Source organism: Zingiber officinale, chromosome 6A (assembly GCF_018446385.1).
Source record: "Zingiber officinale cultivar Zhangliang chromosome 6A, Zo_v1.1, whole genome shotgun sequence".
NCBI classification, from domain to species: Eukaryota; Viridiplantae; Streptophyta; class Magnoliopsida; order Zingiberales; family Zingiberaceae; genus Zingiber; species Zingiber officinale.
The window spans coordinates 57207813-57224332 of NC_055997.1; the positions used below are offsets into that span (position 1 = coordinate 57207813).

Genomic DNA, 16520 nt, shown 5'->3' on the forward strand with positions numbered 1-16520 from the left:
ATGTTCTAGGTGTACCTAAGAGTTGTACACATGATAGGGGAGGGAAACTGGACATCCCAACTGAGCTAGGAACTATAAACTAAACTTCCCAACTACCTACCGAACCTGTCGATCGATCCACAGATCGATCGGAGCTGCGGTCGTTCTGTTCCCAACTGGATCGGTCGGCAAACCGATCCAGGTATGTCTGGATCGGTCGGCAGACCGATCCAGGTACCCGAAACTCTCTGGAACACTACTGTATCGTGCTGGATCGGTCGGCTGACCGATCCAGGAGGATACAGTAGCCTACTGTATCTGTCTGGATCGGTCGGCTGACCGATCCAGTGACACTGCCCAGGCCCTGATCGGTCTGGAGACCGATCAGAGTTCTGATTTCAGCCCTGAACTCTGATTTCAGCACTTGTTCGTGCTAAAATCTCACATATGAGTTATACACTACATGAGGGACATACTGATGACATAAAAACTAGTATTCTAACATAATTACTTCAACTTAAACCAATCTTCCATGTGTTAAACATTCTAGCATTTCAAAAGTGCATAAAACACGAAAACTAAAACTAATGAACTGTAAAATGCTATAGTAGGTGCAAATCCCTAGAGGATCTTTTATTCCAGTTCCTGCCACACACATCTTGGTCTGCATTGACCTCCAGCCTCCACTGCTAGTCCATCTTTCCTTTACCTTTATCTGCAGTATAAGGAAAAATAGTATCTGTAAGCTTAAATCTTAGTAAGAAACCATCTACCTCACAAAAACATGCAACGATGCAAATATGATTTAAAATCATGCCGTTTAAAACATATGCTGAATATACCGAGTAAACTAAGCATGGCATGGCATATAAGCACAAAATCATGGCATATATCATACAATACACAGCAATCAAAACTAGCCATGGCATACTATCAACTAAAGCATGTGAACATGAACAGAACATAGAGCTATCATACCCAAATCATAGAAAAACTGGGCTGAACATATAATGAGCTAAGCTGAAACTAACTGATACTGAATTCAACTCAACTAACATAACTAATTTTGAGTTTTGAAAACTAATTCATAATAAGTGAAAATACATAATCATGCTGTTTGGGCCCGGCAGCTGTACTTGCTATGCGCGCATCCCTAACTAGACCCGGGTTTGCAAGTCCCGAATTTAGTAGGGTTAACTAGGTTATCTAAACCTAGGGACGACTGTGGGAGTCCAACCCAATGGATATCTAATCCAGTACAGTGCCACTGAAAATAAAATACTGAAATAGCTAATACTTGCTTATTCTATTGTTTCTAGGTTATCTGAACCTAGAGCTAGGTTATCTAAACCTAGAGGCGACTGTGGGAGCCCACCCATTGGATATCTGATCCATATAAGCTGTAATAAACTGAGAATACTGAATAGATACTTCTAACGTATCTAACTGAGCTGTTAAAGATGCATATAGTGCATTTTTACTAAACTAGCTATTTTATCGAACACTTAGTGTGCCCTAACTCTCCTCTCTATTAGGGAGACCGCCTCTAGGCACCCGACAACATCAACCTCCTATCTGAAGAGGGAAGACATGCCCGGCCCATCTAGAGGTGCTCAACTAAACCCCTAATCTGCGAAGAGAGTTAAATACACCCTAGATATCGATAAAAAATCTGTATACATCCTAACTAAAGCATAAAAACTCAATCGGAAGCTATTATACTGCGGTGAGGGGTTTCTTACCTCCTATTCGTAATTTCTTACGATTCTATTCGCTAGAATTCCGGTGGAGATGAGCTTCTCAACGATCCGCTCACGTCTTCGCGTGCTCTACTCGCAAAGGGAACGTCCTCTTGCTAAAATCGCCGCCGGAGAATATCCTTGGGGCCCTAGGGAGGGAACCCTAGGGTTTCCTTGGTGTGGCGTCGAAAGAAGGAGGAAGGGGAGAAGAGTTGGCGTGAGGGCTTCGGTGGAGAGGGATTTTGCCGAACCAAAATCTAAAATAAACCAAACCCTCTTTAAGTTTCCTATTTATATTAAGTGGTTTAATGAACCCAACTCTAATATAAATATATTTGGTTCTCCTTTCTTTCAGCACGGCCCTACTGGGTTCAACCGGTTACTAACATTATCCCTAAACCATAGGTCTCGGGTTCGATTCCCGCCTAAGCTATTTTGCGGTTCTATTTATTTTTGCTACTTCCGATACTCGGAAAATTCCGGAAAAATATCTAAAATTCCAGAAAAATCATAGAATAATTCTAAAATAGTTTTGAGAATTTTCGGGCGTTACATCTATGAGGGTTTTTGTTGTAGTGGCAACATAGTCTTTTAGTATAAGTGGGAGATTGTTAGAGTGTATACTAAAAGTCTAGCTTTTTGTATAAACAATTATTTTGAAATAAGAATCACATTGGTCAAATATCTACATTTATGCTAAGTGTAATTGTCCATTTAATTTATATTGTAGATAACATGGTGTGAGGAGCCACATAGAAGATCATGTTATCGGATCCTTATAAATTATAAATAAGAGCTCACAACCAAGATGGAATGAGACAAACTATTGGAGTGGTTGTAGTGTAATTTGGTATTAGTTTATCTTGACTATAATATTACACTAGTACACTATGAGTGTATTGAGCAGGACCATTTGAGATATTTTCTTTTTATACTGACTACATAAAAGAACAAAACCTCTGTCATTATGGAAGTGCGTACTCTTAATCATGATATAATAACAAGCACGTATACTTAATATTTGTTTCTTTAATTTATCAAAGGGTGTGATTTAGTTCGTTAAATCAATATGCCCGATAAGTTGGGAAATGATATTATTTATATGGTGTGTTGTTGATTATAGAATGAAACTGTGTCCTACTAATCTAGGTTGATGATGTCCACTTGAGGAGCTCATAAGGATTGTCATGTAAATCTTGCAGATGGACTTAGTCCGACATGACAATAAGGTTGAGTGGTACTACTCTTGGAGCTAGATATTAATTAAGTGAGTTATCAGTAAATCATTTAATTAGTGGACATTAAATATCTTAAACACAGGGAGACTAACGCACTCACGATAAAAAGGAGCTTATATTGTAATATGAGATTGGTGCGGTAGTGCAATAATAACTCTTAAGTGGTATGAGTTATTATTGATGAACTTGAGTTGGGTGTTCGGGGCGAACACGGGAAGCTCAAGCTCATCGGGAGACCAAAACCAATTTCTCCTCTCGGTCTCTATTGTAGCCTCTTATTTATAAAGCCTTATACCCACTTAGAGTCAAACTTCTTACCCATCTTGTTGTGGTCGACCAAGCGATGCTTGGAGCCCAAGCTAGGGCCGGCCAAGCCAAAGGATGGAGCCATGTTTATGGTTGGCTAAGCTTGGAGCCCAAGCTAGGTGGCCGGCCACATTAAATTAAAAGGTTATTTTAATTTTAAATCTTTCCTTTTGTGGATGCCATGATTTTAAAAGAGAATTTTAAAATTTTAAAATATTTCTTTTTATAATTTTCTACAAAGGATTAAGAGAAAGATTTGATATATTTCCTTATTTGTAGTTAAGAGAAAGATTTTAATTTTTTATAAAACTTTCCTTTTTGTAACCATCGACATGTTTTATAAAATTTTCCTTTTATAACCAACAAGGGATTTAAATGAGAAATTTTTATTAAATTTTTTTACCAGAAACAAATAATGAAGTTTTAATTTTATGTTTAAAACTTTCCTTGTTTGGAGCAATAGGGGGTGGTCGGCCATGACAAGAAGAAAAGGAAGTTTTATTTTTTTGTTTTAAAACTTTCCTTTTTAGTAATTGGCAAGGAAAATAAGGAAGTTTTAATTATGTTTAAAACTTTACTTTTTAGTAATTGGCAAGGAAAATAATGAAGTTTTAATTATGTTTAAAACTTTTCCTTTTTGCCAAGACCAAGGATTATAAAAAAGAAGGAGAGGGTGTCTCGCCCAACAACACATCTTCTATTCCTCTCTTCCAATCCTTGGTGGCCGTCCCTTGTTCCTTTGCTCTTCTCCTTTCGTTTTCTTCCTTGGAGGCCAGCGGCATCAATTGTGGGAGTCTCTTAGTGGCCGATTGCTTGAAGGAGAAGAAGAAGAGAAGGAAGCTCTCTTGTCTATAATCCCTTGGAGGTTAGTTGGTGGTCGGATCTTGGAAGCCTTGGAAGAAGCTTGAGTGGATCTCATCTTGGAAGATCGTCGCCCACACGACGTCCAAGAGAAGGAGGGGAATACAACAGAAGATTAAGAGGTCCATAAGCTACAAAAGGTATAACTAGTTATTAGTTTCCGCATCATAACTAGTTCATCTTTTGTATAGATCTTAAAAAACCAAACACAAGAGGTTATCGGTTTTAGTTTATCGTTTTGTTATCGATTTTACTTTTCAATTTCATATTTCGATAATGTGCTTCTATTGAGGTCTCTATAGTTAAACTTAGTTTACTGTAAGAAGTTAAATATCCAATTTCTTTGTGAGAATTTGTCTAAGAAGTGGAGGATGATCTCATACCCAAGAAGGCCTAGTGTCTCGCCATGTTTAACCTGGAAGTCGATCTTTGAAATAGATATTTGATAACTTCTGTAATATAGTTTAACTTAAGAAGATCACATCAGTTAAACTTAGAGTAAGAATGTTAAGTATCATTTCCAATCCAAGTTTAACTTCTGAAGAACAATTTGGATTAATAATGTTAAGCATCGTTTGCAATTCAAATTTAACTTCAGTAGAGCACATGGGTAGCTAGGATAGTTCTATGCTTGTATAAATTTTTATACAGGGGAACTAGGACGGTATTCCGAGTAACAACCAACACCTCCATCTTCACGCTCCTGAATAGGTGAAGGAAGTTCCCACAGACGACGCCAAATTGATCCTGTCCGGAATCTGAGTCAGATGAAGGCCGGATGAGTTGTTGTTAGCGTTGACGGAGGGGCGAATAAGACACCCTTCGCGTATGTACCCTCGAGAACGAACCCCCACGTGGTGCTGACGGACAACAATGACTAAGTTGACGACTAGAGTTCTGCGCACACTCAAATAAGCACACGGAATGTTAGAGCCCGAAAGGGAAAAAGTCTCCGGAGCATACCCTCCGATGTTTTCCCCCAGAAGAACAATGTACGAAGGAGAAAGAAAAGTAGAAGACAAATGCAAATGTGCGAGAGAGTGTACCCGTGTAAGGGAGAGGACCTCCATTTTTATATGACTATGCGTACTTCTGGAGCCTGGCTCATGTCAGAGGATGTTTGGTGTCAGGACTTGTCGGGTAATGGAGGGCACATGCCAACCTTCTATGGGATGGAAGAAGGTTCCACTCACGGAGGATGGTCGACCCTTGGAATATTCCCTGACATGCAATAATCATTCTCTAACAGGCAGTTATGATTCCCTAACCTTGTTGTCATCTAGCGCATTCTGTCCCGCCCGAGTATGACTAAGGGCAGCTCGAGGATGGTCAGTTGACCTATTGGGGGCCAGTCCTGGATATAACCGAGCTGTGGGAATCCGACCAGTTAGAGCAGGTCAGGCATCACCCCTGCTGCCCACCATGCCATAGACCTGGGTGTCTCAAATATGGGATCTTGGTCTGTCAGAACCCGGTCAGGCACCATGTCACTGATATCGTCAAACGGTATTACCTCTTCTTCTCCCTAGCTGCCGATTGTCATGTCATCTTGACTTCTAGTGACCACGCCCCGATGACTTCTAACTGGCACGTCCCCTTGACTTCTGACTGACACGGCCCACTGACTTCTGACTGCTATATCCTCTTGACTTATGATTATCACGTCCCTCTGACTTTTGACTGTCACATCCCCTTAACTTAATTCTGACTGTCACGTCCCTTTGATTTCTGACTGCCCAACTTTATCGGACTCTATTATTATACACACCGTATTACTAGCAATTTAGGTCAAACATGCGAATCGATCTAGCATTTTTAATTAAAAATATTACTTAGATCTAAGCTTACTAAAATTAAAAGTACGAAATAGTATATAGACTAAATTGAGCCGGAATGAAGATTTTGGTTTTGTTTTTTCAACCCGAACCGTTTTCAGTTTGTTTGATAACTCAATTTTTTTAGCTCGACTAATGCTATTTTTTTTCTTATAATTTAATTAAAATATTGAGCTAATTCATTGTACTTATTTGTTTTAATTATTTTTAGTTTGTTAAAGAAAAGTTAAATTCACAAAATAATATGTATTATTATAGTTTATTTGTTCAAATAAATTAATAATCAATATTTGAACAAATTTATTCATAAATTATTCTCAAGTTTTATTTAAAACATTAATCAATCCAATTCATTTATTTTTTATTATTAAGTAAATAAATAAATAAAATAAATGGGCTTTCATGGAATTAAGAGCCTGCGAGGGATATTCCGATAGTTTTAATTTGTTTTAAAAAATGCTAACTAATTCATTAAATCATAAAAATAAAAAAAAACTGATATTTCAGGTACCATATTTATAATTCCTGGCGGTTCAAAAGCAATAATTAATTAACTTGGAAAAACAGTTAGAAAATGAGAACACAAAATAAATCTTAATTTGTAACTTTTGATTAAGATTTACCATAATATATATATAAAAAAATAGCTCGGTGCATGAAGCTCCCGACTCTATTTTTTACAAGAGATTATTTTCATGATTTGAAATCGTGATTTACCAAATTAACATAATTAACATAATTAAATCCAGTGCACACCTGTAACTTAGACCCAAGCCAGTGCATATTAAAGCCACCTTCAACCATTTGAGCTTCACCAACTCCCTCTCTTCTTCTTCTTCTCCTCCTCCTCCTCCTCCTCTTGCTGCTCTCCCTTCTCCGGCGGTTGTCTTGACCACGTGGTAGAAAACAGAGTAGAGGCTCGCGTAGGCTCCGAAGCCGAGGGAGATGAGGAGAGGGAAGTACAGGGAGGGGTGGCGGTGCCGCAGTTGTTCGTCCCCATGAATCGAATAGAGTCCAATGCACGCCGCCAACGGCATGGCCAATTCTCCGATGGTCTTTAAGTTACTAGTGTTTGAAACCCTGGCCTCCTCAGCCACTGCAGTCGGACCACGCCCTCTCCCTGCCCGACCCTCACCATCGCCACCGCAGCCAAGGCCCCAGCCGCCGCCACTACTGTTTGAGACCGCTCTGTCCTCTGCCGCCTTCTCCAGATCTAGCGTCAGCGCATGTGCTGTTGGAAGTTGCAGTTCGGCCTGCGCGTAAAATTTTAAGATGTTTTATGATATATTATTATATTATATATGATTTGATTTTGAGAGGACTCCGCTGTACCTCGAGGGCTTGTGGGAGCTCTCTTTGCAAATTATTTTATAATATGACGGAATTTTAATATACAACTGGTCCTGTCTTAAATGTTAAATGTGAAGAGATAACATAAAGAGATGATATGCCGGACAGATAACACTACTGTTGACTGAGAGATAGAAGGGACTGTCAACGGAGAAAAAGTTAATGAGCTAAATAAGAAAGGGACTCCGGGCACCTTTCTCTTCTTTGTATATATAGAAAAATAAGCCAACACAATATTAAGTGAGAATCAGAAAGGGATCCTTAGTATAGATCCTTTGATACTCAGATTATTTGACGTTCAAGTCAGTAGATTAGTCGAGTGAAAAAATAGGGAAGAATGCAATAGATGCGTATATGTAAATGAGATTGTTGTGTGTTAACTAGAGAGAGAAGAGATAATAAAATAAGCATCTTAATTAATTTGTCCATGAAATATACAGTATATATAGGGAGGTATTATATACTTGGTCAATTGACAAAATAATAAAAGGACACTAGTTAATTGATTTATTCTAATAATTACTATATCTTAATTTTGATTTGGTTTGTTGAATAATTCTCTTTTACCCCTTGCAAATTCAATGGGAGATCTCTGACATTGAATTTGCTTACTAGCTTGTTGAAATATTATTTGGATAATGACTTAGTAAAGATATCAGTAATTTGATCCTCCGTAAAAATATAAGAGATCGATAATTGTTGAGTCACCAGACGCTTTCGAACAAAATAAAAATCAATTTAATTTTTACATGTTTTATATGAGCATGAAAAATTAGATTTACTATGAGATATGTTGCTCCAATATTATTACACTAAATTTTTGGTGCAATATTTGATGCAAGATGAAGTTCAGAAAGAAGTGATTAAAGTCAAATAATTTCAAATGTTGTATTTGCTATAACTTTATATTTTGCCTTAATGCTTGAACGAGATACTGTAGGTTATTTTATTGAATTCAATGAGATAAGGTTCTATCTAAGAAATATTGCATATCCATTAGTAAAGTGTTTAATTATCTTCAGGAGAACTTGCCCAATCTGCATCACTATAGACATGTAAATCTTGAGACGATTGGCGATATAAAAGAAAACCATGTAGAATAGTACCTTTGAGATAGCGAAGTATTCTTTTTACATTATCTTAATTTTGTTTAGTTGGAGCATGCATGAATTGACAAGCACGATTTACTACAAAGGTAATATGCGTGTAATAGTGACATATTGTGAGACTCCAATAATGCTTCGATAAATCTGTGGATTAGATAGAGTAAGAGAGGATAAAGTTGAAAAGTTGTTTATAGTAATTGGTGTAAAGACTGGATGCGCTCCATCTATTTAGCTCTTTGGAGAAGTCCAGTAATGTACTTGCTCTGAGAAAGAAGATAGTCTTCATTATGTAGAATAAGTTCAATACTAAGAAAAAAATGAGCAATACCCAAATCTCGAGTAGAAAATTCTTGATTGAGAAGACTTAATAAAGTTATGATACCCTTGTGATCATTTCCTTTTACTGTGAAGCGTAATTGAGCGTAATCGAGCGTACTTGGCCAACGGAGAGGACTTCCCCTTTCTATATCACCTCTTATAACCTCCACAATCATAAGATGACAAAGAACATCCGATGTCAGTATTTGTCGAGTAAAGGAAGACATACAGCTTAGGAGATGTTTAGTCATCATCTGAGGAATCTTCCGTTATACATGTGCACTGCCTTTGTAGCTTACATCATTAATGAAGCGGTTTAAGAGAATATTCTATCAGCTAAGGGAAGATGTATAGTCATCTTCAAAGAAGGTTCCATTGAATGCATATGTTATAATAGAAGAATATTCTATGGCAAATGTCTATTACTCTTTGACAGATTGTTGTGATTTTTTGGCAATGCTCTCCCCTGAAGATATTTGGGTTGGATCTTTAGTCAACCGACTATATATTGTATAGGCTGATCGATGCATAAGTAGGATACCAAGTCCAATATGACCGTTCGACCCCTAGGCCGCTCGACTAAGTATTGTGATGCTGGGAATCTAATTAAAACAACAGAGAACTAAGTCTCATAGGCCCGTTAGATTCTATGACCGATCGATCATACGTTGGGATACTTGCTTCTGAAGGATAGGGAACCAATTCTCAAGAGATCTGATCGGTACTTTTATCCGATCGAATTTGTCATGAGAATTGTCTGGCGTCTGTCTTGCATACATACAGGAAACAAAGATGTTGAAAAGTGTGAACCTGATCAGCATTATAATCAACCGGCTATATACCAAGAATCATACTATAGCAACGGAGAATTGTATCTCGTATGATCGACCGACGTGTTAAGGTAGGTCGAATTTTCTTTGTGTATCTTGGTAGTGAGTGGAGCTACCAATCCTTGCAATTTGACTAGCTTTAGGGTTGACTGAACCATATGCTGAGAGCTATTCTTTGAGAATGGGAAGATAGATCCCTGAATCTAGCCCAATGTAAGTATGAATGGAGTTATGGAAGACCGACCCTCTATTAAACCCAATCGTCTCATGGATGGTTGGATATATACTAGGCGTCTTAACACAGAAGTTAAGCACTAGGTACTTCTGGTCTGACCGACTCTTGGCAGGTCGTCCTCCTATTGAAAGCTTTAGCGTTGGGTGAGGAGAGAAATCTTGTCAAGAGTGACACGCCGACTACCACCTTCACTTGACTTTTATCGTCACCTCACCTTGACTTTGATTGCTACGTCATTCCTAGGCCCACTCATAACATTCTGTATCACTAGCCTCCCCTTCAAATCTAGTCGAAGGAGGTTTGTAGCCGACTAACTGGACTCGAGTCTTATCTTTGCTCGATCGCCCAAATTATTGGTCCGACTGGCTGGACGTGCTTCCGTTCACTCTTTAAATATTGCGATCAACTTTTATCTTAGAAAGATGCATGCTAGGCTTTTGACAAGCCAAGTAATGCGCTAATGATAAGTGAGAAGGTATTTTGTAGAGTAGTGATGTGGTTGTCTTATTCATCATAAATACCCATTTATAGGTAAGTGCCACATGTCCCACTACCTCATTCTCTGAAGCGATAGCTAACACATGCATTTTCATATGGATCAACGACACTCCCTCCTTTGCAATACAACAATTACCAGTGAGTAAGTCATTTTGATTAAACGATTGAGATTGGTAAGTATCTCATGGCTTTTGTTTAAATACCCAAAGTCATGAGGAAACCCATTACTTGTGCTTCATCTTCTCTGATCTTTCCTCCAATGATTTCTGTCAACGACCTTCTTCTTGCAATCAGTGCTAGTAAGTTCCTTCCTTAATCGTCCTCTATTTTCCTCATACTTCCTCATAGCACATGAAACATTCGCTCTCTGTAACACCTTCACTCGTTCTTGTTGGGGCAAATTTCCCCTGGGTCAAGGTTGACCAGGTTGACTAAGCTTGAGTTGGCTCAAGCTTGAGTCGTGATGTTTAAATTTTGATGTTTGACAATATGTGGAGATTGCAGGTGCAATTGTCCATATGGGAACTGATGGTCAAAGTTTGATTAGAAGTCAAGTAGATCAAGGTTGACCGGATATTTGACTAGGGAGTCCTAATTAGAGGTTAGGTAAGGGCAAGACCAATGAGAAGGTTGGAAGAAGATGAAAATCCAAGTGGGTCAGTGTTAACCGGACACTTGATGTGGAAGTCCCAGTGAGTGAAACCAGACAGTGTAAAAGTCCTGATGAGTGAAGTAACACAGTGTGAATGTCCTGGTGAGTGGAACTAGGCAATTGAAAAAATCCTAGTGAGTGAAGCTAGGCAGTCAGAAAGTCTTGGTGAGTGAAGCCAGTCAGTTGAAAAGTCTCGGTGAGTAAAGCTAGGCAATGAAAAAATCCTAGTGAGTGAAGCTGGGTAATGGAAAGTCCTGGTGAGTGAAAACAGACAATTGGAAAAACTCTAGTGAGTGAAGCTAGGTAGTGAGAAAGTCCTGGTGAGTGAAGCCAAGCAGTTGGGAAGTCCCGGTGAGTGAAGCAGGGTAGTGGGAAAATCTTAGTGAGTAAAGTTAGGTCATGAAAAGTTCTGGTTAGTGAAGCCAAGCAGTTTGAAAGTCCTAGTGAGTTAAGCTAGGCAGATGGAAGTTTTGGTAAGTGAAGTCAGATGAAAAGCCCTAGTGAGTTAAGCTAAGCAGCAGGAAAGTCTTGGTGAGTGAAGCCAGACATGTAGAAATCCAGGTGGATTAAAATTGACCGGACACTTGGTGTTTGGAAGTCCAAGTGGGTTATGGAGGACCGAACATTTGGCACGAGATGGTAAGTCCAAGTGGGTCAAGGTTGACCGGACACTTGTCATGGATAGAAAAGTTCAAGTGGGTCAAAGGATTGACCGAACACTTGGTGACGAAGCCCCAGCAGGTCAAGGTTGACCATATGTTAGGCATGAGAAAGTCCCAACAGGTCGAGGTTAATCGGATGTTGGCAAGGAAGCCCTAGACTTGTTTAGGAGAGATAGGGCAACTGATCGATTAGCCTGAAGCCCAATCGATTAGTTGATTGATTGGGAGCACTATTTCGACAAAGGCGACCCAATTGATTAGCCGATCGATTGGGTTACTCCAATCAATCAGCTAATCAATTGAGAGTTTATCCCAAACATATAGAGGATTTCCTAATCGATCAGTTGATCGATTGGGACACGCCAATCGATCAAGCGATTGATTGAGGATCGATTTCTCATAGTGATACGAGGAAAGTCGAAATTGATTGGTCAATCGATTCTGAGGACTTCTATGATAGCATAGAAGCATTTTGGATCGATCATCAAGTTGATCCAGTTGCTCCCAATCGATCAGCTGATCAATTAGGAGATGACTATTGCATAGGTTGTAACTTTTGGATGGTTGGGATTGCTCAAAACTGACGTGGCAATCAATTGAGAGCAAGCCAAATTGATTGGGAACCCTAGAAGCGTAGATATAAAGGCGACGACAAGTTTAAACACACAATCTCTTCACTCCATCTTCTCCGCCAGTTCTTGGAAGATTTGGGAGACAAAGTGTTATTGCATTTCTTTAAAAACTACTTTGACAATCTTTCTCGAATTTTTTTTTTCAAAATCTTGCTTAGCAAACTTTTTTACTATGAAAATCTTTACTTGGCAAATTATTAGAAAATATTTACTAAAATATCATTCCTTTGCAAATATTTACTTAGAAAATTTTTCCATACAATTATTTTTGATAATCCTTAAATCCTTGTAAAAGTTTACTTAGAAATTAAAAAAAAATATTCAGAAAATTTTAAAGAAGTTTACTTAGAAAATTCTTTAACAAAGCCTTACTTGGACCATAATTTTGAAAGCCTTACTTGGACCATAATTTTGACAAAGCTTTACTTAGAAAATGCTCTTAAAAAATATTTACAAATTTTTTCTGCTAAACTAAACCCTTGTTCAAACCTCTTCCTAAGTCCTATACATACAAAGTGCACACTTTCAATTATGCTTCTGCATTAATATTTGGTATTAGTTATCCTATATCATGCCTATCTTTCTGTTACCTTAGCTTTTTATGATAATTGCCAAAGGAGGAGTGTAAGGGTTAATGTATAAAAAGAACAAATAAACTTGATCAACTAAATCAAATTCAAAACTAACTTAGATCATTTGTTTACATTTTGCATATTGTCTTTCAATATTATTTTTTTAAACTTTAATGCAGGTTATCATTGCATCAAAAAGGGGGAGATTGTTGATACAATTTGTACTAATCTAACTCAGGTTTTGATGAATGATAAGTGAATTAAAGTTAGATTGTTTATGGTCTAATTGTTTTACCACGTATGCAGGAGTTGACGTGTCTAGAGGACCTGACACCAGGCAGAAATCCAGCTAGGTCCGTGGAACTCGATAGCTGGTGCGAAGTTTAAATAGGTCTGTAGGACCCAATATTTGGCGGAAAGTCCAGTTGAGTCCGTAGGACCTGACAACCGGCCAAAATCCAGTTGAGTCTATGGACCTGACAATTGCAGAAAGACCTAGTGGGTCAACGACCAGTCAAGTAACTACAGTTGGTAAGTAAAAGGTAAGTGACTCCAGGAGAGATCCAGTGAGGACACATTCTCGGTTGAGGGAACAGTAGGCATCGGTCCAACTTAGGTCCATTTGAGAAACCTAAGTTGAGACCTTGACTAGATCTTGGTCTTTGGAAGATATGATCTAATTACTACTACTATCTTTTTGTGTTAGCTTTGTTTTGAAAGATAAATATGTTTTCGTTGCCTGGACTAACTTTTTTTTACATGAAAAAGAAGGCTTAAAAGGAGTGGTCCGGGCGCTCGGAAGGGATCCGGTGCCTGGACTAGCTTCACAGGGCGGGTGCTGGGCCAAGCACCCGGGTGGTCCGAGCACCCAAAGCAAGTCCAGGGGCTTGGACAAAAAAATTCATCCAGAAGCTGAGTTCGAGCACGACGATTGGCCGAACCACGTCAACGGTCCAAGTGTTAGAGTGTATACTAAAAGTCTAGCTTTTGTATAAATATTTATAAGAATCACATTGGTCAAATGTCTACATTTATATGTAAAGTGTAGTTGTTCAATTAATTTATATTGTAGATAATATGGTCTGCGGTGTCACACACACAAGATCATGTTATCAGTTCCTTATAAATTATAAACAGTAGCTCACGACTAAGATGGATAGGAACAAACCATTGGAATACTCGTAGTGTAATTTGATATTAGTTTATCTTGACTATAAAGTTACACTAGTACACTCTAGGTGTATTGAGCAGGACCATTTGAGGTAGTTTCTTTTTATACTGACTAAAAAAAATAGCAAGTCCTCTTTTATTATGGAAGTGTGTGCTCTTAATCCTAATATAATAACAAGCACATATACTTAATATTTATTTCTTTGATTTATCAAAGGGTGCGATTTAGTTCGATAAATCAATAGACTCGATAAATTGGAAATGATATTATTTATAGTGTGTGTTGTTGATTATAAAAGGAAACTGTGTCCTAGAAATCTAGGTTGATGATGTCTCCAAGAGGAGCTCATAAGGATTGTCATGTAAACCTTACAGGCGGACTCAGTCGGACATGACGATAAGGTTGAGTGGTACTACTCTTGGAGCTAGATATTAATTAAGTGAGTTGTCAATAGTTCATTTAATTAGTGGGCATTCAATATCTTAAACACAGGGAGATTAACACACTCATGATAAAAATGATCTCATATAGTAATATGGGATTGGTACGGTAGTTCAATAATAACTCTTTAGTAGTATGAGTTATTATTGATAAACTCGAGTTGGGTGTTCGAGGCGAACACGGGAAGCTGAAGTTCATCGGGAGACCAAAATCAATTCCTCCTCTCGGTCCCTATCGTAGCCTCTTAATTATAAAGTATTATACTCACCCCTACCCACCTTCTTACCCACCTTAAGATGGCCAGCCAAGCTTAGCTTGGAGCCCAAGCTAGGAATGGCCAAACCAAGGTTAGATGGGTCAAGGTGGTGGCCGGCCCTAGCTTGAACCCAAGCTTAGGTGGTCGGCCACAATTAAATTAAAAGGATTTTAATTTTTAAAACTTTTCTAATATGGAAGCTATAGTTTTAAAAGAGAGTTTAAAATTTAAATCTTTCCTTTTATAGCTTTCTACAAAAGATTAAGAGAAAAATTTGATATCTTTTCTTATATATAGTTAAAAGGAAGATTTTAATTTTTAATAAAACTTTCTTTTTTTGTAACCATCCTCATGGTTTTAAAAGAGAGTTTTAAAAATTATAAATCTTTCTTTTTATAACTTTCTACAAAAGATTAAAAGAAAGATTTAATATCTTTCCTTATTTATAAATTGAAAGGAAGATTTTAATTTTGGAGAAAACTTTCCTTATTGTAATTATCCACATGTTTTAATAGAGAGATTTTAATTTATAAAAGTTTCCTTTTATAGCTAACCATGAAGGGAATTTTTTAAAAAGAAATTTTTATTTTAAAAATTTCCGGAAACAAATTAGGAAGTTTTAATTTTGTGTTTAAAATTTTTCTTATTTGGAGGAGTTGTAGGGGTCGGCCAATAGAAATAAGAAAAGGAAATTTTAATTTAATTTTCCTTTCATTAGTAAGAAAAATAAGTAAGATTTTATTAAAACTTTCCTTATTTGTCAAGATCAAGGAATATAAAAGAGAGGGTAGAGGTGCCTCACCTCATAATAATATATCATCTATTATTTCCTCTCTTCTCTTCCTTGGTGGTGGCCGACCCTCTCTTCTTTCTCTTCCCCTATTCTTCTTCTTAAGTGGCCGGCGGCATAATCTTCTTGGAGAGATCTCGGTGACCGGATTTTGCTTGGAGAAGAAGGAGAGATAGGAGGCTTTGTTTATTTGCATCTCTTGGAGCTCGATGGTGGTGGTCGAACCTCATCTTCTCTTGGAGTTCTTGTGGTGGCCGAAACTTTCTTGGAGAAGAAGGAAGCTTGGGTGGATTCTCGTCTCGGTAGATCGTCGCCCACACGACGTCCGAGATAAGAAGAGGAATACGACAGAAAATCGTAAGGTTTATAAGCTACATAAGGTATAACTAGTTATTAGTTTCTACATCATAACTATTTCATCCTTTTGTTACATCTTGAAATACCAAACACAAGAGACTAATGAATCTAGGCTATCGAATTTATGTTTTCGATTTTGTGTTTCTTTTGTTTTTCAAACTTGTGATTTGATTATTCTTTTTGGTTAAACCTAGGGTTACTATAAGGAGATTAAATATTGAATTTCGTTGAAAGGCTTTGTCTAGGAAGTAGTGGATGCTCCCATAACCAAGAAGACCTAGTGCCTCGCCATGTTTAACCTGGAAGTCGATCTCTGAAATAAATATTTAATCGAATTTGTAACATGGGTGGATTTGGATCAATAATGTTAAGCATCGTTTGCAATCCAAGTCAAAACCACTAAGAACAGATAAGTTGAATTTGGAATCAATAATGTTAAGTTCCGTTTGCGATTCCAAATTTAATTTCTAAAGAACACAATAGGTTGTTAGGAAAAGGTTCGGGACTTGTACAAAATTTTTGTACAGGAGAACCGGTATGTTATTTCGAGTAGTAACCAACAATTGGTATCAAAGCAAGGGTTTACCTCTATGTGTTTGGTTTTCAATTTAATTATGCACATGTCATACATAATTTAGGTAGGATAATAGTAGGATATGCTAACTCTGTGGTTGCAGGCTCCAACTATTATG

The 16520-nt window shown here is 37.8% G+C and overlaps 1 protein-coding gene across 2 annotated transcripts in view; it reads right to left on the reverse strand.

Annotated features, from left to right (window-relative positions):
• Positions 1–657: 657 nt before the first annotated feature.
• LOC121996393 overlaps positions 658–16520 on the reverse strand; it is a 34390-nt gene continuing 18527 nt past the window's right edge. The window contains exons 4-5 of one of the 2 annotated variants that reach the window (XM_042550356.1): positions 6715–7211; positions 658–694 (exon numbers count right to left, since the gene is read on the reverse strand). In XM_042550356.1, coding sequence (XP_042406290.1) covers positions 691–694; positions 6715–7211 — 501 coding nt within the window. In that variant the 3' untranslated portion in view covers positions 658–690. Of the gene's footprint in view, positions 695–6546; positions 7212–16520 lie in introns of those variants that run through there. The other variant, XM_042550355.1, reaches the window with a different exon arrangement.